This window comes from Ambystoma mexicanum, chromosome 7p (genome assembly GCF_040938575.1).
Source record: "Ambystoma mexicanum isolate Mex_15411 chromosome 7p, UKY_AmexF1_1, whole genome shotgun sequence".
NCBI classification, from domain to species: Eukaryota; Metazoa; Chordata; class Amphibia; order Caudata; family Ambystomatidae; genus Ambystoma; species Ambystoma mexicanum.
Genome location: NC_090939.1, coordinates 632,097,283 through 632,125,000, shown reverse-complemented (window position 1 = coordinate 632,125,000; position 27,718 = coordinate 632,097,283). Strand labels below are relative to the sequence as shown.

Genomic DNA, 27,718 nt, shown 5'->3' with positions numbered 1-27,718 from the left:
ATGCAGAACAACTCCCCACTAATCAAGCAAAGCCTCCACTTGTGGGCAGAGGCAGGTTGAGAGTGCGGGATAGAGTCGTTATTTTACAACACCGCTAGAAAAGAAACGGGCTCCTGCGCGAGGGTCCACCGGTTGGGGTATGGACTACTCACCGGTCCCCAACGCAGACAGACCCAGACTTCTCCAGTTCAGTTCACGTTGCTGGCAGGTTCAGCTGCGATGATCAGGACGTCTCGACACTGTGTAGATTCTCTGTAGCAGGATACAGGGTTGAGGGTGTCCCAAATGCAGAGGATGTGCACAAGTTATAACCGCAGCAGGGCAACACGGCAACCGCGTTTACTCTGGTCCGGGCGCACTCATCTCACTTCAGACCTAGGAATGCCAAGTGTACGAAATTGGGTGTGAGGGTGCCGTGGACGCAGAGCAAGCAGTAGACCAAGTTTCGAGGGATTCCCCGAAACGGCCGCGGTGACAGAGCAAAGTGTCCTGCGTAAGCTGGTCAGCCGAATGGTTGGCCCAGGAACACTTCCGAAGAGGCCTACTTGCAGGGTTTGATGAAGGTGCCGGGAATAGTTGGTCCCACTATTCCAATGGGTTGAGCCTTCGTAGACCTTCTAGGACGATCAGATGCAGAGGGGTCTCGCAGGACGACAGCGGTTCAGGGTGCCAAACCTTCAGCGGGTCACCAGCGGTTCCTCGACTCAGCTTCTTGTTGCAGGATACTTGGCTCCTTATCCCTTGTTCGCTGTGAACTCAGGAGATCGACATGGTAGTGGTGTTTTCAGCCTCCTCTTATCCAAAGTTCCCTTCGCGCCAAAACGGAGAGGACCCAATGGGAGATCTGCTCACAAACACTCACACCATACGTGGAACTATCACGGACCACGGTGGTCCCAGGCATTCAGGACACTCCAGACTCTCTGGCACCCAGGATGTGTATTGGGAACAGACATCCCAGCCCACATCCTGGAGGCACACACAAGGCATGCAGAAGCCTGCGAAAGCTTTTTGGGTTTCGCGGGAAAGTGCATGACCAAATAAGGACGGACCCGGGTCGGCTCGACCTGGGGAAGGTGAAGGGGCAAGACAGTCAGAGGACAGGACAAAGAACCTAGTGGCATGGCCATTTTGGGAGCCAGCCCACTCATTTGTGCCAAACGCAGTAAGCGCGGATAACATGGCGAAAAAGGGTTCAAAACATAAGAGAAACGATAGCTGCCACCAGTCCTGTCTGTGACACACTTCACAGTTCATAATAAGTCCAGCAAGAGTTTCTAGGGCCTTTGGAATGGCTAGAGACCCAAGAGCGCGGTAAAGTAAGTTACAGTGCACTCTTGTTTCATGTTGCACAAAAGCTGCAACATGAGGAAAGGACTAAGGGAAACGAAGTCTCCCAGTACTGACTGTCTTAAGAGCATGTCAGTTTCCCCATAAGAATTGAGCGAAAGCCCAGAGGAGTGCGGCAGAAGGCTGTGCTTCTCTGGCAAAGTCTATATCAGGGTGTAAAACAACAGCAAAACGTTTGGGGGTTGCTACATGGAGGGAAAATACATACAATTATGAAATCTTTCCTAACACACGGCAGTTCAAGAGGAGGAGAAAGGTGGCAGGAGGCGAGAGGCTGATAAGGAGAAAAGTGACCTTTCCCTTTCTGACCCAGACCTGCAAGACCCCCGTGGAAGGAAACCTAGCCCAAGCGTTTTGCAGCAGATGTCAACGGTACATGGAGCATGCCTATGCTGATAAGCAGGACAGAGGGAGACGCCTGCTACCATGGTACCGGCCTGGACTCCAGATATAGTGAAAAGCCAAGGGTTCATCACAGCCGGTGAGTCAAAGGGGAACTGATAAAGAACCCGAACTGTGTTGAATGAAAGTCGCAAAGTGGCACATTGAGGAAAGTTCAAAGAACTGTAAATTGTTAAGGGAAGACCAGCTGCAGAGGTGTCCGGCACCACGTGGGTGCTCACTCGAGAGACTCTGGTTGATCCTGCGTTGAATGAAACTACTGATACCAGAAGGCCTTAGGGGAGCTACGAAGAAAAGGTCAAAGTGGTCATACAGGGGTCTAGCAAAATTCCCATACAGTCGAAAGTCTTTGACCGACAAACCATTGAGAACACAAGGAAAGTGAATCCTGCATCAGAAGAAAGTAGAGGGAATTGTGAAATGACAAGAGTGAACCGACAGGAAGGTGCCAATAAAGAGGGGTAAAGTCTAAAGATCCAAGAAACAGTGTGTTGACAAAAGTGAACATGGCAAAGGGATGTCCACGGTGAACTGTTTAAAAAGACATTAAGACTTGTGAATACAACCGAGAAGTCATTTGGAATATCAGCCAGAGTGAACCCGATGGGAGGGAGGCAGAGATTCGAGAGGGGTCTGCGCCTAGAAGAGGGGGACCCAGGAGTAAAGAATCGTCACCTCAAGTGCAATCTGAAAGAACATTTTATTTGTTATTTGAACCTAAGAACTGTTTGAGGGGTCTGTGCACGGTAGAGGCGGTCCCAAGGGTGAAGCCATCACCCAACATACATTTGGAACAGAACTTCTTTTGTTTGTTATTTTTGAAAGCCATAAGGTCCTTGGGGGCAAGAGACTTTTTGTAGAAAAGAGACTTAACCACCGAAGGTCCTGATACGTGAAGCGGAACAGTCTCGTGCTGGGAAAGCTTGAGAGTGTGCTGTTGTCAGGAGTCGCGCCTTGTCCTGTGATAAAAAAATGGAGATGGGAGAACCCCGGCTAACACATCCTAAATTATCATTTGTGAACACTTATTTCTTTCTTGTTGAAACCATATCCCTCACTCTTTTTGTATTTAGCGTAAGGATTAGCAATAAGGATTCGTATAGGCCCTTTTATTTGACACAACGCCACTAGGATTGCCTTATTATTATTTGATGGTTGGAGCTTCACCCATCTTAGATTTAGGTTTAGATTAGGCATTCTTCCAACCTACATATACAGTTTAATAAACACCCTTGAACTGTGATCACTTGTGTCTGTCTATTCTTGATAATATGCCTTCCTTACAGTTGCCACTGAGCTATCCTCCTGGCCTAACTAGATATAAATACCTAAGAATGTGTACAATGCACTCCTGATAAGTCTGTATATATTAAAGTGAGTATGTAAAGATAACCCTTTAGGATATAATTTCTTATCTTGAGGTGCAGGGGAGAGAAAACCTGCCCTGACACATGGGCAGGAAATGTCAAGAAAACAAGATAAGCGTGTCCAAACATAAGGGAACTCATGTCCCTGCACACTATCATAGGCCGTAGAATTTCAGCCAAACATTCAATATGTTACTTTTGTTAAAGTCCTTCATCCGATTTCAACAGTTTTTTCAATATGCAAAGTCACAGTGTGATATGTCAAATATAAAATAAACTATAAATCGCAACTTTAGAACAGTGGTAATTAAATACACAAAGTGTTTTATTAATATGGCCCAAAGTCTTTCGAGAATAATCTCTTTTCATCAGGCGTAATCTTTCTAAAAGAATTATCATACAAACAATGTCCTAGGTATAAACTTGTCACTTGATAATCATGCAGGATAACTTATCTTTTGACTCATGCAAACTTAGAGATTTATGGCAGAGTATTAGGACTGTTCAGAACAATAAGTATTCAACCAAATACATCTAAAAGAGGAACTATTTTTGCCAAACATATCAAAGTGATCTCAAATGAAATGATTCAATTATTGTGTGGGTAAACCTTTGACACAAGCTCTATTCCTTGAATCGCAACAAATCTACAGTAAACAATTTGTACCTTAACATTCCATAATCTGTTTTATGGGAATGTATTTGTATAGACCATGCTAGCTGCTTCCTAGCTTTCTGAAAAAACAAAGGATCCCCTATGTAACATAGTTTGTAGCTAGAGTGTTGATGTTAAGACTCAAAGAGAAAAGCCACTCACCTTGCTGGTAGGCAGCAATGCTGGATTGTGTGCGTTGAGAAGACTAAAAACCCTCTCCATTATGTGGTGTTGTAGGTATCCCTTTGTATCTGGTGATAACAATAATACATAATTATATTCAAAGTCTATTATTTTAATAAGAAGATTCTGCAATGTTTACAAGTGGTAAGTAACTTACCCAAGATACCGGTCTGGACTGTGGTGGTGACAGTGGCATTGTATACTGTTCCTCAAATTGATCGCCAATCCTTGACTTGATAGAGTGGTCCTGGGCTATTCCTATAGTAATTTCAACAGCCTAAATCAGTACAGACCATATTTAAAGATCTAGTATGTTGGCAGTTATCTAAATGGTAGCTCAATCTTAGAGTTGACTTATTACGGGGCTTACCTATGGTATTCCTGTATTCACGAATGGCCGTGTCACAGCCCATCAGCATGGAACGCCTCACGGGACGATCTAAAGATGGGCGCTTAATGTGGATGCACCATGGCAAACCTGATGATGTCATCATGCGATGACACTACCAACGCCCAGAACGTCATCACACGGTGACGTCCATGACGTCACTAATGTAAACACTGCAACGTGATTCGTGTCCTATATTATACCTTCAAATTCTCCATAGTGCTTGAAATCCTGTGAAGGCATCTGTGCTTATAGCATTGTGGCGATTAATATTATACATTGTTTTGTTATCTCATTCTATTTGTATTCTAGTATATGCATCTCAATGTGATTCCACATAGATATAGGAGTTGTGGACAAGTCTCTGATAAATGAAATGATTTATCCTAGGAAAAAGTCCCCAAATGTAGTAATACCCTCTTATGATCCAACAGATATGTGGATCACTCAGTTCAGACAGTCTCTTTTGCTTAACAGGCTGGTTATGTATGAAAGAAATTAGTTCATACTTATGACATTTTTTGTATGTTTATTTTTTTAGAAAGATTACCCCTGATGAAGAGAAATTATTCTCGAAATGCATTGGGCCATATTAACTAAAACACTTTTTGTATTTAATTACCACTGTTCTATAGTTGCGATTTATACTTTATTTGATATTTCTCATATCACAGTGTGACTTTGAATATTGAAAAAACTGTTGAAATCTGATGAATAACATTTACATAAGTAATGCATTGAATGTTTGGCTGAATTTCTTCAGCCTATGATAGTGTGCAGGGGGGGAGTTCCCTTATGTTTGGGAATTCTTATCTTGTTTTCTAGCTGGAAATAAACACAGATGACAGACTATCCATTAATGAATGGGGTCATTATTTTGGTAGGAGGCAGGATAAATGTGCTGGAAGGTCTAGCAATTACATTCTCGAATTTACTCAGGTCAGGTGACCAATGTTCTATAAAGGTAAGAGGTCTGGGGAGCAAGTCAGGTCAGTCAAGTTGGGTCCCCTTAGACTCATGATGCTGTTTTCCTTGACTTGCAAGCCAATGAAGTGACTCTTTTTGCTGTGACCCGTAATTGATGCCCGGTTCTGGTTTCTCCAACACCATGTACCCTGTATGTCCCTGAATTCCTTTCATACCAGGGACCTGAGAATATGTGTAGAACCACATTTTAGTCATTTCCAGCTCAACATGGCTGCCCGCCCCCACCCCTTGTTGACATGTATTACATGCTGTGCATAACTAGGCTGTTATTCCCTACGCACCATCATAGGAGCCTTGTCAGAGACCACAGGTATGTGCCACCATTTCCAGATATTGAACGTGACTCAACCCCTGTGTTGATCTCTGTTCTACTGTTATGAGCACAGGGAGAGAGGACTGAGTTACATCTCCGTGTCCATCTGCTCCTTCCTTTGCCTAACATAGAGTGGTTCTCTGGGCCTGCCACACTCGTTGCAACATCACGGCTCAATCTCTTACGTTTCTACGGGATCGTGCATAAGTATTCCGCCCCTAACCCAAGCTTCCTCTGCATGTGGGCCTCCAGGTTGTGCATTAGCTCCTCACACCCTCCTGCACCAGAGGATGAGTCTCCTGGAGGAACACAGCAACGTTGCTTCTTATGCCCCACACTGAAGTGAAGATGACTCCAGCCCTGCTGTATGCCATCCTATAATCCTGTCCAAATGGCAGAAACATTTTTAAATGTTGGTTTATGGGAAACGAGGCAGAGGAGTGGCAGGGTAAAAAAGAGTGGAAACAAGGTGTTGGGCCAGCGAAGGGTTCTCCGAGATAAATATTGGGATGAGGAAAAGGGATGTGGAGGTAATTAAATGCTAAAAATGATCTGTCATCCTATTAAACCATGAAAGAGAATGATGTGCCCTGCCATCAACCACAGGGGAAACGCTGATATGCATGATGTGTGGGAGGAAATGGGTTTATGTACATGTTTACAAATAGCAGAGTTTGACAGTTGGATTTCTTCATCTAAGCATATGTGGAGGTAACACACTACTTGAGCACATACTTTATTATGCAGGCTAATATTCAGACAGTACAGAACAACACAGTAGTCAATGGTAGAGTTCATTACAGCCCGAGTGGCCGATTTCATGCACACATTTGAAATATATCCTCAGTTGATCTTATTTGTTTGGTGTTTTATAGCACGCACTTGCAATTGATGGTCACGTCAAAGCACAGGGTGTAAGGATTGAGGGGTCAGGGAAGACAGTTTTTGTTTCAGCTTGGCCAAGAAGCCCAAGGGTAAGAAGTGAAAATAATTTAGCAGAGCGTGGCAAGGAGGGTACAGATTCTATCAGAGCTGTCCCAGAAGGACTCATTCCCCACCCGACAAAGACGTGAAATTGTGAGAGAGGAGAGAGCATTTGAGAGGAAGAGGGATAAATGTTTGCTTCTAGTATAAGAACCAGACAGGGGTGCGATTGCTAAACAAGTTTTGCAAGGTCAGATAGGGAGTGATCTAGTTCTTTTGTAGATTCCTCAAAGTACGCATTACTAAACTGGAAAAACAGATGGACAATATGATAGAAACAGATAGGAATTGGGAGGAAGTATAGTACAAAAAGCATGAATAAGACGAGTACAAGCAGGACGAGAGGGGATAGTATGAATGGTACAAATAAGGAGGATACAAGCAGGACCTGTAGTAAGATGCATCTTAATTGGTGTAAGCACCTGCAAATAGCAATACAACAGAGTACAAGGGGAGTTGTTAAGTGAGTGCTAAATAACAACACAGGAATAATATAACAAATTACCAAAATGACAAGTGCTCATTCTGGAATTACAGAAGCACAGCTCAATGAGTTATACATATTTCAAAATGCACATATTTTCGGGGTTGCACCTTCTAATTGTTCTATACAGTCTGCAGCTGTGCATTTTGTCTTGTTTTGATCCTTGCACCTCGCGGTAACTTGGACCAGGAAATAGTGTGGCTTGTAGTATGGACGAGGAACTGAGCCAGTTGTGGGGAGGTTAGGTTGGGGGGGGCTCCATTTTCCTTGCTTTGCCTTACCTGGCCTACTTCTATAGGGAAAGAATACAATACAATATTCAGTCTGCTGCCTCATGTTTTGCAGCCACAGAATTCATTCATAACACCATCGACAGTATTGTGCAGTAAGGTAACTTAGCTGAAAATGTTGGGGGGGACATGACAAATGTTGGGGGGGACAAGAAAAGGGGCCCCAGCCAAATAATTGGGGACAACATGGTGTACCATGAAAGTTGGGGGGGACAAACACCCCTGTCCCCCCCTAAAATTACGCCCATGGTATTGTGGCTAAACATTATATAAGACTTTAAATGCCCGTTGCAGCCAATTAGCATCACAGATGACATCATATTTGGCATCACTTATGACATCACATATGGCCTTACTGATGTCATCACAGGTATCAGTCATGGTGAAAAATGCTCATGCTCCATTTCAAGACATATGGGTCATACTAATAAAGATGTGATATAGCCTGTCATTTTTTCATGCATACTTAATTGAAAGTGAAAGAATATTTTCCCAGCATTGTACATTATGATAGAATAACTGTAGAGCATAGTTCATGCACATGAGAATCTACAATTTCATATACTTGAAAGAAAAAAAACGTCTCCCCTGTAACGTGAGTAACGTAACGCCATTTCAGTTAACACCAGTGTATTACGTTTCAGAAAAGTCAGTGGTTGACTGACTCTTAGGGCTAGAACCTTTATGAATTGTCCAGAGCAGCACAGTGCAGAGCTTTACATTTTACGAGATGAACTCCTTTACCTTAAACACAAACAGGAATGATGCAATGCCCCAGCTGGTCACATTCAGCATGTGCTCCACTGCTATCCCCTGTGGGAACTATACGTGAAGGGATAGGCCAATATACAGGGCTATTAATGACATCAGTCCTCGGCTGCTTTACTCATCGCAACCAAAAGCACTGGTTTCTATGGAGCAGTTATTTGTTTTCAATACAACAAACAAATCGATAGTTGTTCATGCTTTGAGCAATATCTCCAGGTCATCGCTACTTTTTTTGACACCCATCAATATTACTCAGTTGACTTACTCTGCACTCTGAGGCCCAGGTTAGGCTGCAAACCTGCCTCTGATGCATTCTGCTCTGCCACCTATAAAACAGATTTGAAATGTTAGAATTAAAAGTACCTCTTGCCGGTCACAAACTTGCAGCACCCGAAGTACATTCCGGCACACATTCTCCAAAGTGGTATTCCCATAACAGCACGTTATCCCCAGGATCTCCACGCTGGGCGACGCCAGGGCCATCATGATGGCCTGAGCATCATCGACACCACAGTCGACATCCACCAGGATCAGCTTCTTTTCCATGATTGTAGTTCCTTGAAAAAGCCAACAAATAAGCAGGTTAAAAGATGTGCACATTCCACTCTTGTTATTAGACTATCTCAGAAAAATATGAACGTAGTTATAAAGAAAACAGGCATTCAGATTCATCAAAACATAGTGTTACTAGTACAGCTGTCGAACTTATTACATTTAGCGGACAAGTCATAATCTACATAAGCTATTTAGTGCATTCTATTTATTTATTTACAGTTATTTAATGAATTTGTACAGTGAGTGGAAAGTACTATCAAGAAATATTCTTCAGGCGGGCACAGAAGCGAGTATAGGTGACTGCAGGCAGCCAGCAACAGCAGCTCCCTCCATCTTCCGCATCCCAGCAGCAAGGCGGCCTTCCCAGCCCTCTCCAGGCGCAGCCAGCACCGCCTCCACCACCGCGACAAGATGCTCATGTTCCAGCTCAACACCAACGTGCCCAAGGACGCCGTGCCCGACAGCCTGCTCGGCGAGCTCACCGAGCAGCTGGCCAAAGCCACGGGCAAGCCAGCGGAGTACATCGCAGTGTATATTGTGCCTGGCCAGATGTCGTTTGGGGGCACCACGGACCCCTGTGCCCTCTGCAGCCTGCATAGCATTGGAAACATTGGAGGGCCTCAAAACAAGGCTTATTCCAAGTTGATCTGTGACCTTCCCGCCAAGCAATTGCACATATCTGCTGACATGGTTTATATTAACTACGTTGACATGAACACCGCCAATGTGGGCTGGAACGGGTCGAACTTCGCCTGAATGACGTGTCCAGCGAATTAACCCCTTCCCGCACCTGTCTTAGACCTAGCAAAGAATGACGCCTCCGCTTTTCCATCTTTACAGAAAAACGAAGCCTGCAACAGAAATAAAGTGTAGCTAGAGAAAAAAAGAAAGAAATATTCTTCAATGGAAGGCTGTTGCACCGCAACCAAGATGGCGGTTCTTATCTGGAACGACTGCCCCTGTGGCCTACCTGGACGGAAACTGTCTTCTCCACTTGAGTGTATAACAACCCACAGCAAACAACGAACACCTGACAGCCCCGTTGGCACACTGATTCTACCCCGGTCCTGATCGGTGGCCGGGAAGCGGAGAACGGGGGATTTGAACTGCTGTGCCAGTGAGGGATTGCAAGCAGAGTGCAGTCGGTGCCACCCGCTACACCATAGAAGCCGGCGGATTCGTACCCTCTGGGGACTCCTAGTGCCTGGCAAGACACTCGGTGCGCCCTCTTGCCCTCCCAAGAACACCAACGGTGGTGTCCAACTATGGCGAAACCACGGAACTCCCACATTGAGCAGCCGGAACTGTGACACAGACACCGCGGCTGAGGCCTCCAAAGCTGCAGAGCGACCTCCAGCAGACATGCAGCTGGAGCCTCCCTGCGCGGTCCACCAAGTGGCCGCAAACCCAACTTCATTTGAGGGCTGCTCCACAAGGCATTGGTGCCCTTCCCCATTGTTGCGATTCCTGCATACTTGAGTGGACAAGATTATAAGTCTGGTGCTATGAGCTACTCTGGCCACCATTGAAGATAACACTCAGCAGCTTCCTTGTGTGCATCTTGACGGCCATCTTGGAGACAGCGAGGTGGCCACCCATTGCAACCGGACTGTTGGAGCCTGCTGAGGTGAGTAAAAGCCTAGCACTTGGCAGAACATATCTCCAGTAGACTGCTGAGCCATTGGGGACACCATCTCACTGGCCACCTGGCAGAACTATATGTGGTTCTAGCGCTGTTCATACTCGGCCTGCGCTGCCCTGCGTGAGGACTTAACTGTGACCTATGGTGATCGCATTAACCCAAACCACCACCTAAGAGGCCGCGATTATCTCTATTGACTGCATCTCCACTGCAAGTGGGAAACCGTTAACCTGATATCGTCAATGTACTGTGGACTGCCTGAGTGCTCTCAACCCTTGAGAGTGATCTTTTTCTCTGTGCAGTATGACAAAAGGGAGCGCAAAAAAATAAAGCTCCATGAGTCAATACACCAAATCCCCTCCTAAGCCACGGACTACCAGCGGAGCAGCCGCAGACATGGAATTGGAATCAATACTGATGGAACCTACCGAAACTCAACGTATGATGACTTGCATGCAAGAAGGATCTGCTAAAGTGCACAGCAAGCTTGATGACATGACCAGCACCATAGACTCCATTAAAACACGGATAGATAATACTGATCAACGTCTAATGGAGGCTAAGACAAGAGTGGGCACAGTGGAAGACAGTATGTCCACCATGAGAGATAAACTAGCTACACTTTCCAGCGAGTGCTCCAGGTGGAGAAAAAGAATGATGACTTAGAATCTCGGTCCCGTCGCAATAACATTCATCTTATAGGAGTCCCTGAGAGTGATACTGAAACATCCCTGGAACTGTGGATTTAAACCACACTGTTGCCAATTCTGGGGAATCCAACACTATCACTGCAGTTTGCTATCAAACGCGCATATAGATCCTTGGCTCCTAAACCCAAACCAGGTGCACCTCCACGGCCTATCATCATCTGCTATCTCAATAACCGGGATCGTGACATGATCCTTCGAGTGGCCTGCGAACAAGGAGACCTGATGTTGGGATCGAACAGAATAAACATCTATCCGGACTTCTCTGTAGCTGTTCAGCAAGAAAGGAAATCCTTCTTAGCGGTTAAGAAATGACGAGATAGTGATTTGAAATATACAATGTTATACCCTGCCTGCCAACCTACGCGTGGAATGGAACAACAAGACTTTCTTTTTCAAATTACGCGGTGAACCTATGAAGTGTTTGGATGTGACCTTACCGGCGTCTTGAACCCGAGCGCTAAGCCCAATGGCGGTCCTTGTAAAGGAGATCAACTCTCCTCCATCCTTACACACCTGTGGATCTCTCTACGTGGAAAGTTTTACACGCCTTTATCGCCACTTTGTCATCTGCTGGGCTGCTGAGGGGCTAAACTCGCGGGCTGGGTCCATCTCCCCATCACAATAGCCAGCATGATAGCACTCCTCAAAATGACTGTTCTCCATAAACTTTTGTATCTCTTCCTCAATGTACCGTTGTGGCAGGGGCGATTATTTTTTCAGGAGTTGGAAAGCGAAATTTGTAAATTGGTATGGCACTCCGGGGCAGTGCGATTGAAATGGGACACGATAACATAGCCATATGATAAGGGAGGGTTTGCAGCCCCCCAACTTCCAGCTGTATTGGATGGCTGCACATGCATAATTCGCAGCCCTCTGGTTTGGGGATAACTTACCCCCCAAACACTGCGAGAAAGGCACTCAGCGGGAGATAGAGACCTGCGATTGCTGGTTCTCCCTGCCAGATTTGCTGACGACTGCGGATTCGACCCTGCAAGCATCACAGCATTGCCCTGGTGTAAAATATGGAACAAGATAGGTGTACATGTCCCAATCCATGAAGGCTTTCCTCTCTGGAATTGTGTTCCATCCCTACCCCGGATTGATGCCGGCTCGCGTGGGGTTTGGATACAAGATGGGTTCCACACATTAGGGTCACTGTACTCGGAAGACAACTTCATCCAAACCGCCGATGTCCCAGGGCTTATGTGCAGCATGTCCTTGCAATGGTTGCAATATGCGGGCCTACGCAGGGCATGTAAGAAATTGTGGAATTATTTCCCGGTTAAACAAGAAAATTATGCTTTTTTGGGTTTTGTTCTAACAGCGTGCGACAGTCGGAGCAGAGTGTCATTCTGATATCACTTAATTCAAACTCACTCAGGTGTATTACATCACAATGCACAAGCTAAATGGGCGTAAGATCTCCAATTGGATGTCACTGACGATATCTGGTCCGACATGTATGCACAAACACGCAAAGTGTGTGATTATAATTCCCGATTCCAACTGATACAACTACAACTGCTAGACCGGTATCACTACACTCCAGAACTTTAGATAGGTTGCATATGTTTTCTAATGAGGGGACCGGCGCATGCCCACATTGTAACTCCACCCATGCTAAATACTTTCATATGTTATGAGACTGCCTGCAGCTTGCAAACCTTTGGGGGGATGTGTGCGCGATGCTGTCACAAATGACTGGTAAGGCTGTTGCTCCCCTGCCGTTGCTCTGTTTGTTCCATATCTTTGACGCACCATTGGGTAACGTGTACATTTGTATGGATATGCCTCCTTTTAGCCAAACGCTGTATTCTTCTACGGTGGACGAGTGTGCATGCTCCCAACAAAGACCACTGGTTGAAAGATGTAGTGTGGGCTAACGATATGGAGTAGCAATGGGCACACATGCAACCACCTGAATCTCGCCCAAGTGACATTTGGAACCCACTTAAAATGTACCTTCTGTCCACAGCGACAATGCCAGATGTGATTTTGTCCCCTCTATCGACGTGAACTATTCCCCAGATGCCGAACTCTCTATACGAGGAAAATATGGACTTACTCCTCTGAGTATCCAGGATTTATCCTTCTGCACCTTGTCATACTTGAAACCTGGGTCCTATCGGCCCGACCGCTCTGCTGCTCTTGTTATCCTGCTGTATTGTGTCATATGTTACCAAGTGTGCCAATAAAGAAAGTTAAAAAAAAATACATATTCTTCAATATTAATCTCCCAATATCCCTCCAATCTGTGAGCAAACTATATCATCTTCAGCACCTCCCCAGATCTTGTGACTAAGGTGTGGCTTCCACTAGTCCCATGACCTAGAAGGGAGAGGTAACTCACTTCGAATGGAAAAAGGGCAATTTCCTTTTTGTGACATAACTTAATTAAAATGTGCTAGTTTAATAAAATGCAGACCATTATACTCTCCAGAGCAGAATGAAAAATGGAATATTGCTGTGCGTTAAATATTTCCAGAGAAAATATTTTCCCATTTATCTTCTTTTTTTACCATCACGCCTCAGGTGATTTTTATATAGGTTACAAGATATCATCCTTCTTGACAAAATGCAATTTCTTTTAAGGTTGGTAGGATCTGTCTTTCTGAAGATATGCATTTTCAACTGATTTGATTTTTTCAATTGAATTGCACATAAAGACCTTTTTCTTCAGTTTGACAAGAATGATACTTCAAATAAATGCAGTTATCGGCCTACAGATGGCACTGGCAGTGCATGGGAAATGGACTCAAAAACCTTTGATTTTCAATGTAATACACTTGTGATTTGTCTTGAGACTTGCATTAGCTTTAAGGCTGGTTATAAGAGGATTCAGGCAGAAACATCTTGCAAACATAATAAGAAAGTCTTAGCTCTTGATCAGGGTCTTATGACTGCATCTCTTGTGATCTGGCTTGGGACATAGGAAGGAGGTGAATTCTTGGTCAGCACAAGACAACATAAAGATATGTTCTGGCATGTCTAATTTCAAGTGAAATAAAATAGAGTATTATTCAAACTGAAGTGAAAAGCATGGTAAAATACAATGAAACTTCAACCAATGCCTCATTTCTGTATCACACTTCACATTATTTTATATTAGAATTCACAGGTGCGCCTTCTGATAACAATATTAAGAACATGGCACAGTGATGCAATCCTGGAATTGTTCTTTGAGCTTTAAAACCTCACAATATGTCTTTACACCGGCTAAATACTCTTGGTGTGGTAAACATGATATTTTACATGTAGCGCAGTTTTATTACTGTGTTCATTTTTTCCACATGTCATTACATATAAATGAGGCAATAGTTACAATATACATGTATTGCATTTGTGTCTTTAAAGCATGGAATCAGGCCTTTTTGCTTTTTTAGATGTAGAAAGTGTAGTAAATATTTGCAGTTCTCGACATGTCTTCAGTATTGACAAGCCAGTCTTTGGAATCAACTGAAAGGCCTTACACATAACTAATTTGATAGTAGCTACACCAGGGCTTGGTAGGAACAGTGGGAGTAGACATTTAAGTGACTGAGGTATGAGTGCCCCACCCCCTCAAGATATATTTTAGGGGGCTAATAAAACAAACTAATATAACAAACTAGGGGAGTTAATTCCCAAGAACAGTTAAAAGGTGTTGTGATCTGGTTCTTTGGATTTTAAGATGGCAACCATTTTGGTTGATCTTCTGTCTCTCTCTTTTGTCTTTTGCCCATGATCTGAAGATTGTGGGCAAAAGAGGCTACATACGCAAGGCACCATTTCGCTGAGGCTGGCCAAGGTCTACTCCACGCTGCACAATAGTGTGAGCAGAGGCTGACAGGCACCAGCAACCCTAAGAGGAAACACACAGGCTCAGATAGTAGGTAAGTGTGTATGTGGAGGAGGGGTGTGCTATATTTGTGGTGTGAAGGAAGGTGGGAGGGGGAGTCAAAGAGGAGATAGTGGGATGAATCTCTGCAATTAAAAGCACATTCTTGAAACAAGGGATAAGATGGGGACGGGGTGGGGACCTCTCGGGTTAAAGCACCCTAAATGGCCATTTTCTCACCGGTTGAAGGCCACACCAAAAATCGGCTTCATAAACAAAGCCTTTTTGGTATTCAGCTTTCAACGGGTGGAATTCAGACATAGAACCCTATGCAGGTAGGGAGTTACAAAAGCTATTCAAACAAGGCAAACTGAGGGTCCAGCTCTTTAAAATATTTTTTCTCATCTAGGAAGGACCCAAAGAATATCTAACAATATGACAGAACTGTGGAAAGAGTGCATGTGACAAAACTATTTCACTGGAGTTTGCAGTTGTAGGGTGTGGAAATATATATTAAATGAACACCAGTTCTCTGTCTTTTCCTCTGTTATGTCACAAAACAATTTTGCCATGGTCCACAAACAGCAACTAAAACGACCTCTGTGTTTGTTTTAAGTTGCAGGCACTGTTTGTAAACTAGGTAACAGCTGTAGCCAAAATAGCATTTACAAACACTAGCAGGTGATGACACTTCCCCCTGAGCTTGAGCTAAGGATAGAAAAGAACACATGTTCAGCCTTCCCCCCTGCATGTCTATTTGTATTTCACAATTTTTACTCACCAAGCTTTCTGTTCACCCTGTCAGCGTGTGACCTTTCAAGGACTCTCGCTATTTACATGTCATGCGAACACAGCTAAAAAGATGTATATAAGGACCAGAAGATGCTGCGAAGATAGAGACCCTTAGCGAAACATGTGTTATTGCCTCTCTACGCTCGAGTGCTTTGGTTGATGCAAATAAATGTATCGATGTGACTGTTATTCTGTGAAAGTGTCTCATTTTTGGTTTATATTCCAGGCGGGAAGGACCATTAAGGAGAGACTTACAGCCTTGCTCCAATGTGCACCTTTTGACAGATGGCACCCGGCAGATGGGACCTCGTCAGCTAAATCCAGTCGGACTGTGCACCGCGGTTGAGAAAAGGTGACAGATAATGAGCGACCCTGGAGCACACTGCACGATTGGACTGTGTTTTCCTGCAGCCACTATCTAAGTTATCATTGCCAGATTTCATGGCATGTTGATTTACACCGAACAAGGTTCTCGCCTTGAATAGCATTTTTACTTCATAGACACTGGCACAGACTGGACTGAGTGAGCGGAAGGACGACAGAATAACCAGTGAGATTGGTGCTGATTGAAAAAATATTTCGCTTTAATGTTCCAATATTTGGAGACAACAGTTTTATGTGAACCTAGACATATTTCAACCTTGTGATGACAGGGGAATTGATGCACGTGAAACATGGGGAAAGTAAGCACCAAATGTTGTTGGTGTAGAAAACGCTTAAATAAACTTGAGCAGCATATCTGATCCCCCCAGAAGGTTCCCCGGGATGGGAATTAATGGTAAAAAGACGACTTGGGGTGGTATTATTTTTTGGCACCGATATACTGCTGACAATCGCAAATTAAAATTCCAGAGCATGGGACTTTTGACTAAGAAAAATTACAGTACCTTAGGGAAAGGTTGTCAGCAAAGGGACCAAAGGAAATTAGATCACTTCAGTGGAAAACATACAATAAATGAGAAGATCACACTAGGCAGAAAGCAATGAGGGAAGCACAGCTAAAAAAAGAGAGCCACAGTCAGAAAAAGATAAGGCTAGGGTATATGATCAACAGAAGTTAAAAGTTGATTGGGAACAGGATGACAGAGAAATACTTATGCAAGAGAAAAAAGCTTGTGTTGTTCATAGGCCTCAGACAGAGGCTTCTGCACCCTCTGAGTATTCAGAGGCAGGCCCCGTGTTAGAACATTTATTGACTAAACAACCTCTTCAGTCTCCATATAATATGGATGATAAGATAGACACAATTGACGAAGATGACAAGGGAAACTCTACTCAGGGTTCCGTGCTTCCAGAAACTCGGGCACGCATTAAATCATGGTTGGAAGAATTGATCAGGTCAGGAATGAAGGGGCCAGCCCTTGCCTCTAAAGTTATGAAAACCCAGTCCCTACTGTCAAATAATATCATTGTGCATGAGTTATCTGAATTAGTGTTTGAAAAATATAAAGAAAATAATGGCAGTCGGAAGGGGTCGCTTGAAGAGTGGCCTTTCCCTAACCAGCAGTAGGATATAGACCACAAGAGCTTTTTTTAAATTGTATTTGGCTTGTCATAATGGCAACCTTTACAAAAAATGTCACATTTAATCAAAGTATACATTTAGTAATTACATGGTTAACAAATGTATGCACCATTAGCAAAATATCTTCATAAAACATTTACATAAAATCAGCAATGAAAATATATTATACAGAGCAAGAGCTTTAACTTAAATGAATTGGGTTGTGAACAGGGAAATAAAATCTTACTTGAGTGGCCCACAAAAGCCCCTGTCTCCACTAATCAAGTCCCTATGAGGGAAGTTCCGGGGTTTAGCCCAGACCATCCGACTCAACATTTACATGTACCATGAAATAGGATGGAGGAGTTGTCTTTTACCAAAGATTTTCCTGATATCAGACAGAACCCTGAATAGTGAAATAATCAGACCAACAAAATTATACGCATAGGCCCATTAACATTAGGGGATATTGACCAACATTTTTCATGCATATTACCTCCTGACATAAGGAGAAAGTGTAGGAAACAGAATAGTGAGGAACCGTCAATCAAGTGGGAGGCTTTGGAGAAGAAGGAAGTAGTGAATTTTAGAGGGGAAGCAGGGCAATTATATGAGAACATATTGGCCCTACCCAGGCCCTAACTGGGGATGTTATCAAAAGAATTGAGCAAATAGTGCCCCGGAAACAAATAAACCGGGATAAAGAAACAACCTGTAGACAGTGCGAATCAGGAGAAAAATACTTTGTAAAGGAAAAGAGAGGTTTTCTCCTCTTACAGTGGTATGGATCTAGGTACTATGGAAGGGAAAAAAGCCTTTTGTTCACACTTTGTGGAAGGACTGCTCTCACACTTGAAAAATAACATGCAGACATATGAATCAACATGGTCCATGCAGACTGCAGCTCAAATTTTGACTATGGGCAGATATTATGGGAATAGGCATACAAAAGAACAAAATGAAAAGGAAAGAACATTAAAATATTTTAAGACAAAAGTATTATTGCAGCAAGCCTTTCCAGAACGAGGCAGAGGGAGAGGTATGTCACGAGGAAGAAGAATGTTGAGGGGAATGTATAGAGGAAGAGGGGTAAGTGCTACTTGAGAATACAGAGGAGGAATAGTGGATGATGGATGCCATTATTGTAAACGCTCAGATAATTGGATTCGGGAATGTCCCACATGTCCAAAAGGAAGCAGAAGCTCTATGGGACGAGGGATAGTAAGAGGAAACGAGAGTCAATTTGATGATAACAATGCAGGATACCAGGGTCAAGGACAGTCCAATTATTTTGATCCAAGGCAGGGACAGCAATATTCTGCCTGGGACTATTATGAAGACCAGCCATTTCCAGATTATTATGCAACAGAGGGATGCCAAGGAGAGGGGAAAGGCAAAGTACAAATACTTGTTGACGCCACAGGTCCATATGTGGAACCTTGCATGGCTGAAAAGAAGCTGAAGTTCCTTTTAGATACAGGAGAAAACAATACTTCTATTTCTCACAAGCTAGGGCCTTCAATACCCCTCTCTGGGAAAATGAACACCTTAGTTGGATTTTCTAATGATCCATTCCGCAGTCCAGTATCAGAGCCCATTTGCTTTCAGATAGGGCCCATTTCCTGCATGGCTCAGTTTGTTGTAACAGATAAGTGTGTTTTTTTTGGGCATGGACTTATTGAAATGCTTGCATGCAAACATTTACTGTTCGCCGGATGGCATCTAGCTCACTTGCTTTGCTGAATTTTTCGCTAAATGCTATGTTTCCACCACTAACACTTTACCAACTGAACTTGAGAAAGTTGATAAAAGGGTGTGGGCATCGGTACACATGATGTAGGATGTATGGCAGTAGATCCAATTCAAATTCACCTTAAGACCAATGCCATACTCCCAAGGATACCCCAATACAAAATATCCCAGGATAGATAAGACGGATAAGGGGAGTGATTAAAGATTTACTGGCTAATGGGATCATTATATTTGTTAATTTATAACATGCTTAATAGCAGGAGTGGTTTCTAAGCACAGGATTGGGATTCAAACCTGTGTTGCGCTGCTTTGTCTTGCTTCCAAACAAACGTTCTGCCCCTGAGCTATCCTTCATCCCCAATATAGGTAGGAAAATACCAGGGAGCCCATGTAATAGCCCAATTTTGCCAGTGCAGAAAAAGAGGGATGGCAAGGAAGGCTCACTTATTGAATGGAGGATGGTGACAGATCTGCACGCTATCAATAAAATTGTGGTGCCCCAGTTCCCAGTTATTCCAGATATAACATCCATTTTTACAATGATTCCTCCCTCCATACAATACTTTACGGTAGTGGACTTAAAGAATGCATTGTTCAGCATTTCAATATACATAAGGACAGCCAGTACCTTTTTACCTTTAGCATAGACGGTCGCTCTTACACATTTTGTAGAGCAGCCCAAGTATTAACAGCCATGCAATAAAAACACAATTGGACAGTTTTACTCCATCTCCAGGCACTGTGTTATTGCAGTACATTGATTACCTACTTATAGCGGCAGATACCAAGCAAAGGTGTGTGGCCTGCACCACGTGCATGCTAGAGTTTCTAGCTCCTTTGGGACATAAGGTTTCCCCAAATAAGCTACAATTCGGTCAGCAGCAGGTCACCTATTTAGGTAATTTACTTACTAAGGGAGAGAAAGGATGGCACCCTCAGCCAATACAAATGATACTTAACATGCTAGTACCCAGCACACAGCAAGTGGTTAGAGGATTTGTGGGGGTGACTTTATTCTGTAGACAATGGATTCCAAACCTTTTCTTTGTTAGCTAAGCCCTTACTGGAACTTACTACTAACACTACTCCTGTACATCTCCCCTGGACTCTGTCTCATCAGGAAGGCTTTGAGGCACTCAAATCCATGCTATGTAACACTCCTGCATTTCAAACACCAAACTACACTAAACCCTTTTCTCTGTTTGTGCATGAACTAAAAGGGTGTGCTCTGTCGATCCCAACTCAACCACAAGAGGAGAAGATTAGGCCATGCGCCTATTTTTGGACCATCGTAGACCCTGTGGCTAAAGGGTTGTCAAATTGCCTAAAGAGGGTAGCGGCTGCTGCCCTTTCTGTGAAACAAGCAGAAATTATAGTATTGGGCCATTCTTTAACTGTTATTGTTCCCCATGCAATAGATATTCTCCTGAATAAAACTTGAACGCAACATTTAACTAATGCACGGCTCACTAGGTATGAGATGGCCCTGTTCGCACCCAACATTACTTGCAAAGATGTAATACCTAGAACCCTGCCACCTTGCTGCCCCTCCCTTCTGATGACCTTGATGTCTTGCATGTCTGTATACTAATAACAGATGAGGAGACGAAGGGACGGGTTGATTTGACTGATGTTCCGTTAGAAAAGCCTGATGGCATATGTTGATGGCTCTTGTTTCAAACTACCGATGGCTCATCCATTGCAGCTTATGCCATAACTACATTAAAAACTGTTGTGGAAACCTGTAAAATAACTCAGCATTCAGCAAAAGAGGCTGCAATCATAGCGCTAACCAGAGTAAACATTTACACTGATAGCCAGTATGCATTTGGGGTTGCCCATAATTTTGGGAGGCTCTGGATGGAACACAGCTTACTTACTTACCTCCCATGGGAACAAAATTCAACATGGCAAACTTATTCACAAATTGCCTAATTCACTGGCTTTGCCAAGCCATCTTGCTATTATGAAATGCAGCACAAATAAGAAAATCACTGACCACGTGGGCAAGGCAATGCATTTGCAGACGCAATTGCATAGACAACTGCCCAGGCCCCTTACTATCTCACTTATGTTCCTGTCCACGCACAACAGATCATCCCCCTTTTGAGAATGCACTGGACAAGATTGTCAGTATTCAAGCAGATGCTTCCTGTCAGGAATTGAAACAATGGGAGACTGATGCAATTTTTGAGGATGGGTGTTTGGTGGACAAGGGAAACAATGGGAGATGGATGTTGCCAAACATATATGTCCCTATTATGAGACACCTGAAGGTGTATCACCTGCTAGTCCCCGGGGATCTGTCATCCAGGTGGCCAGGACATGGCCATCGATTTTGGATCCAATTCCTGGGGGTGGACCTGTGCGGGAAAATCACCTGGATGAGGGGCCTTCGGGAAGTGAAAGTGGGACACTGGACGGCGAGACGTGGTATCCCCTTCCCTGTAACACCTTTTCCCCACCCTACTAGGATACTTAGAAACTCAACCCCCCCACCCCATATGTCCCAATACACTGGTCAGGCAGGGTCAGGCAATCACTGATCATTACACACACCTGATTTCCATCACACTTCCCCACACGGATAAAAGGCGGAGCACGAAAGCACACTCTGAGCAAGGTAAAGCACACAAGGAAGCAGCAGTTCCAAGATGGCAGTTTAATACAAGGAGAAAGAAAGCAGGACCGGAGAGGGTTGCAAGGAGGGAAGTGCCCTTGACCTTTTCAGAGAAGCCTGTTACTTTAATGAGCCTTTGATAATAAGAAACCTAAAACCCGGAATCAAAGCGTTGATAGCCAAGGCGGGGAGGAGCATTTGCAGCTGTGGTACTGTCCTTGGCTGCTACAACAAAGCAGTGCCAGTAAAGTCAGCACAGCCGGTAAGTTGGGGAGACTGATACCAGACCGGTCCGTGTTAAAGCCAAGGTTGCAAGCAGCAACATTGTATAGAGAAAACTAAAGAGAACAGTGTGTGATGCGTATGTGACAAGCAGCGCATAAATAATTAAACAGCAGATGAGTGACTGAACTTTTGAAGTCAAGACAGATACCATAAACAGAGTGGTCCGGCGCCACATGGGTGCTCATTCGAAGGTCTCTGTTAGGTATCCAACTGAGAGGTGGCAAATGTAAAAAGGAATTGTGAAATCGAAGTGGTCCTGCAAATGGTCAAGCCAAACCCTGTGCACATTCGAAAGACTTCAATAGTTTATGCTAACTGAAATTGGTCCAAGCCCAGCTGAGGGAGACTAATTGTGTAAGAGGAAGGATCTGAAATGCTGAAAACATGGGGAAGGGAGGCCAACGACCTGAACATCCTGACATATCATTTAAAAAATATATGTTTTTAAAACTTTCTTTATTGTGCTTGACATAACAACAGAAGAGCGAGCAGAAGGCAATAATCAACAATTACAGTAATGGCATAAACAATTGGTATACAGTGTCAACAATCGTACCGAGATGGCACTAGGACAGCCTCCGTTCAAAACACATGTATGATACAGCATTCGGGGGATTCGTTCAGGTGAAGACATTGATAGGGGAAGAAGGTGCGGTTGAGCTGCCATCAACATCAGTGGAAGCAGAGGAGATGTATGAGCGAAACGGGGGATCAGATATTTCTGGGTTTAGACATTGGTGGTTGCTGAATCGTCCATGCCTCCTCTGTGTCGGATGTCCAGGTCACGGCAGCCAGCCACTGTGATTGCGTGGGAGCACGGGGGCAGAGTCAACACAGCAGAATACAGCCTGCTGCAAGTAGCATGCATAGCCACGCCAATTTTTGGGAATCACGGCCAATGCTGGGGAAATCATAAAATAGACATGGCATCTGACGTATCATTTTTGTGAACACTTCTTTCTTTTGCATAAACACTACTGCCACGCTATTTGTATTTAGAGGAAAGGATGTATTTAGAGGTAAGGATTGGCAATAGGCTATTTTAGTATAGGCCTTTTTATTTTGACAAGACACCACTAAGACTGCATTATTATTATTTGATGGTCGTAGCTTGCTCCCATCTGTGCATTTAGGATTAGATAGGCGTTTATCATACCCTTGTTGAAGTTCAATAAACACCCTTGAACTGTGGTCACTTGTGTCTGTCTTACTGTTGATACCATGCCTTCCTTACACTATGATAAGGAGCGGCTCACATAGGGGCGGATGGTACGATACATTTATTAACTACACTTTGGAGTATAACATACCAAGCAAGCCACATTTCAGGTCAGAAATGAAGGTAGATGTCATGTAGGATACAAATACAAGGAACAGCTGTTATAGTCAAAGTACAAAACCATCCACAGTAAATGTGAGATGGTTACTCTTGAATAGGAATCTGTATTGCAATCATTGTGCTGTGATGTGCTACCACATACCCCACATTCTCAATGTTTTAGTGAATGCTATCTGGTGTGAAGCCAACCAGCTCAATCATGAATGGTAGACAAAATGTCCCATTATACAAGAGTTCAACCAGTAGTTTTGCCAACATTTTCAGAAGTGAAACGAGTTAGTAATTTAACTCGAGGCAAACAGTTAGTTAAGATTGTGATTGAGTGAAAAATACTGATAAACAGGATAAGAATGCTCACCAAACGTAAATAAGAGATAAACTCCTCTGCAAATGCAAATACAGTGTCAGAAGAGATTAAAAATTAAAGAATTCTAGAATTCCAAAGGGTGTGTCCTACATGCATAGGTTGTAATATCCGTGATTTGAACATACCTTGAGATAAATAGGTAATCCTTGTAAAGAGGAGTCTGTGTTATTTCCAATAATATAGTTTGTAATTGAAGTTCCAATGGACTGCTATTGACCACTGCAATATAATAGTAGGATGTGATCACCATCTTATTAGAAAGATGTCATAAACAAATAGTCCTTTAAGTATCCTATGTGCAGCAATTACCTGTAGTGTGTAATCCCTCATACAGTCACATTGAAATGCTATCTCTGGATGAATCCAATGCTACAATTAGCACTCGCCCATAGTATTCAGCACAGCCTGAAAACTTGTAAAATTAGACTACAATGTAAATATTGCGGAACAAAAATATCCGACTGGATGGATAAATGATTCTATTCAATTCCATTCAGGCCGGCCTGCCCCCTAAAATAACATTTGCGCGATTAGCCTAAATAGTGTGCCGTTATCTCACATTATTATATCCGTTCCCGCTAAGTGGTAATAGACTAGTTATCTTAACTCACCCAAATCACATTGAGTGAAAAAAAATATATACTTATTTGATAATTCTTTCACCTCCATACCACAATCTCGAGCCCATCGGGTTGTGTAAGACTGTGAGTAGAGTACTGGTGAAAGAGCTCTGCTGCTTGCCTTTGATGCTTGTTCTCTTGACAACACATAACCCGCGCTGGGGCCCATGACCACTGGCTGTTACTTTAACAACCAGTGGTCATTATTATATTAATAGACACACTGGTGTCAATTTTGAAAAATGCACAAGTTTAATCACGTTAATGTTTTGCAAGAAGGCGAAATGGTGTGGTTTGCTGCTTTCCACATGACAGACGGGTTTATGCCGCATTCACATAACTGCACTAGGCCCGAATTTCGGCAGATTTTTAGCTGTTCCAATATGGCGGCTTTTTTCAGAGATTCTCTCTGGCTCAGGAGCGTGAAGAGCTCCGGTCACATGACCTCTATAACACGTGATGTTTGGGAAACAGCAGGCCGCTCTAGCCGCCTATTTTAAACTCTTTGATGCATTTGGCATTATCGGATTTCTAGCCTGACGAAGCCTGCGAGAACAGGCGGAACTTGTGGCTTTCTCCACCCGGATGGGTGAGTGTGTGTGTTTTTAGAGCACCCGGTTCCCATTTGTGCAGGCATGATGCACATGCTTGTGATGAAATATTTATCTATATTTCTGTGTACTGTATTTTTAAAGTGAATAAAGGTATACGTTTTTGGAAGTAAGCAGAGTCACGAGTGCTTGGGTGTCTACTACATACATCCAGTAGGGTGTTTTGTAGTGTTACAACCTGAAGGATGAATGTGTTTTTTATATATGTAACTGGGCTATAGTGGTGACATTGGGATATTCAGGTATTACAGGTATTATCATAAAGATATTTGCTCAGTAGTGAAGAAAAGCTCACCTCAAATTCAATGACGGGTCATTCTTAGGGAGTTATTCCTCAAACCGAATGTTCTTGGCTGATGCCCGGCAGAATTTACTAGCGCGAAAGGAAACAGAACATTTTCCTTCGCGTACAAACCTCCACAATATAACAACGTGATGACATCATGCGTACATCTACGCATGACGTTAGAGGTAAACAAAGAGGCATGCCATGTCTGGAGAAATGATGCTATTCAAGAAATCAATATGATAGCCATAAATATAAATTAAGTATCAAGGCAAATGAAAATTGAAGAAAAAGAAGATTCATTATAGAGTCACCATTACCAACTGAGTAGGCCATTGGTTCCAACCATTCGTTTTGGAATCATAACATCATGCATTAAGGTGATAGAACGTATAATGTCATAACTAGAGATACAAGCCATTGAATAACAGTGCTATTTGCGGGCCCGTTATTAGCTCCTTCCCCATTCCCATTGAGCCCTATGGGGGCTCGAATGGGAATGGGGAATGGTTTTCAGAATGGGGACATACCGGGTCCTCCAAGGTTGTAATGACCCGGTAAGTCCCCATTCCGACTACCTGGACCCGGACACAACTTTGGAGTCAGCCATGCCTCCAAACTCGTAATGATGCCCAATGTGTTCAAGAAATCCATATAATAGTGATAAGGGAAATGTAGTGTGTGAGACAAGTAAACATTGACCCGAGTGGTGCAGAGAGAAAGACAAAATAGTTGTGGAGTCACCATTAGGGATTTGATTTTTTCATCTATTATGTGTTTGGTACTGAATTATCACAATTTTATTACTGACAATTATTTACTGTTTCATATTTTACTCAAATCTGGATATTATGTTTTGGTTATTGTTATGTTAGGTCTTTGTTGACAATAATGTTTAGCCTTGATAACAACCAGGTGGTCGAAACACGTGTCGGCTGTACACCAACAAGAAAATTAAACATTGACTTCACATTGTTTTGTCATAGTGATACTTATTGACAATCATTTTGCATTTACAACCTTGCAGTGGTTGGAGCGTGAATCACCATCCCTGAATCATTAATTAATTTGTCTAAACTTTACAAAATTTGTGGGTGGTTTGTGGGTGGTTTGTGGGAATTATGTGGTCACTGCCCCCAAACATCCTTTTATTTCACTAAATTTTGGACTTTGCTAATTTAGGAGTGGTCACTAGCACACACCAGCTAGATCGAACCCACAACTTTGAATTCTGTTACACTTTGGAGTAACACGAATATTCGCAAAGCAGCAATAGCATTTTGTAAACAGTGTTGGAAAGAGTAGGAGCACCAAGGGGTAATTTTGGTCACCCATATTTACCATTTGAGGCACTACAATGGAGTTGCCTCCCTGTCAGAAATATACATATGTTTTGGTAATTGCCTGTATGTTCAGTAAATGGGTAGAGGCATTTCCCTTGAGAGATAACACTGCACTGAGTACAGCCAAAACCCTTGTCAAAGAATATTTTCCAAGATATGGTCTGCCTCGCTCAATATGGAGCGATAATGGGGTTCATTTTGTGAATAGAACAATGGAACTGGTAAGTCAGGCATTGGGTATAAGGCAAAAGTAGTATGCAATATATCACCCACAGGTGGCAGGTTTAGTGAAACGTTGCACTGCCACACTAAAAAACAAACTATCTAATGTTTGTGCAGTTAGCAATTTAGGCTGGGTGGATGCCTTACCTATAGCTTTATTCTCTATGAGAACTGTTGCACATTCTGGAGTGGGCTTGTCCCCCTGTGAGGTTGTTATGGGCCACCTAGCATATGTGTGGGGCTTGCTTCACCCAAGAAAACCTTGTGATGTGCCTTATCCTATGCTGATTGACTATTGTAAGGAGCTTACTAAAGCATTGTCCTTTATTCGTAAACAGGTAAAAGACTGTCTACCCCCACCCTTGGAGGGGCCGGGACACTCTATGCTGCCTGGTGACTGGGTGCTAACTAAGAACTTTCAACGTACTGTGGTCTGCAACCCAGGTGGAAAGGCCCAGTGCAGGTACTCCTGGCAATACAAACAGTAATCAAATGTGATGGGCGCAGAATGGGTTCATGCCAGCCATGTTAACGTTAAAAGGTTTTTACACTTCGCACCAATGCCACTGGTATGGTATCCAGACGCTCAGGCGGATCAGTAATGTAAGAAAGGAGGGTGGGTGTTTAGTAAGGTTGAGCACGAAAACGAGCAAGAGAGCTGTGATGTGCTGTTGGCAGCTTCAGATCAAAAACACTGTTCACTGAGGATAAATGTGATTTTCTGAAGTTTGGCCACCATCTGCTGTTGTGCGAGATTGTGTGTGGTTTGTTTTGTTGTTGTGGTGTTGTGAAGTACATGTGGACTGTGGTGTAGTAGAGATCTGGTTGTGTGAAGTCCAGAGTTTGAAAGGTGTATGCAGAGGGGTGAGTTTGTTAGTGGTGAAAGTTCTGGAAATCCATTCAAGAGCTCCACACCTTCCAACCCCCTTAAATCCATCCAAGTGCATCACATCTCCCACCGCAGGAATTCATCCAATCGCGCCACCCACCCCCCAGAAAATCCGCCCAAGTGCACCACTCCCCCCACCCTTTCAATCAATCCAAGTGCGTTGCACCTTCTCCCCCACTGAAAGTCCATCCAG

The 27,718-nt window shown here is 43.5% G+C and overlaps 1 protein-coding gene and 1 pseudogene across 2 annotated transcripts in view; one reads left to right on the top strand and one right to left on the bottom strand.

Moving 5' to 3' along the window:
* The window catches only part of LOC138526210 (pyrimidine-specific ribonucleoside hydrolase RihA-like), a 517,957-nt gene that overhangs the window by 322,920 nt on the left and 167,319 nt on the right, over positions 1–27,718 (bottom strand). For both annotated transcript variants that reach the window (XM_069636677.1, XM_069636678.1), the window contains exon 2: positions 8,535–8,728. In XM_069636677.1, coding sequence (XP_069492778.1) covers positions 8,535–8,728 — 194 coding nt within the window. The remainder of the gene's footprint in view (positions 1–8,534; positions 8,729–27,718) is intronic.
* LOC138525544 (macrophage migration inhibitory factor pseudogene) lies at positions 9,028–9,482 on the top strand (annotated as a pseudogene).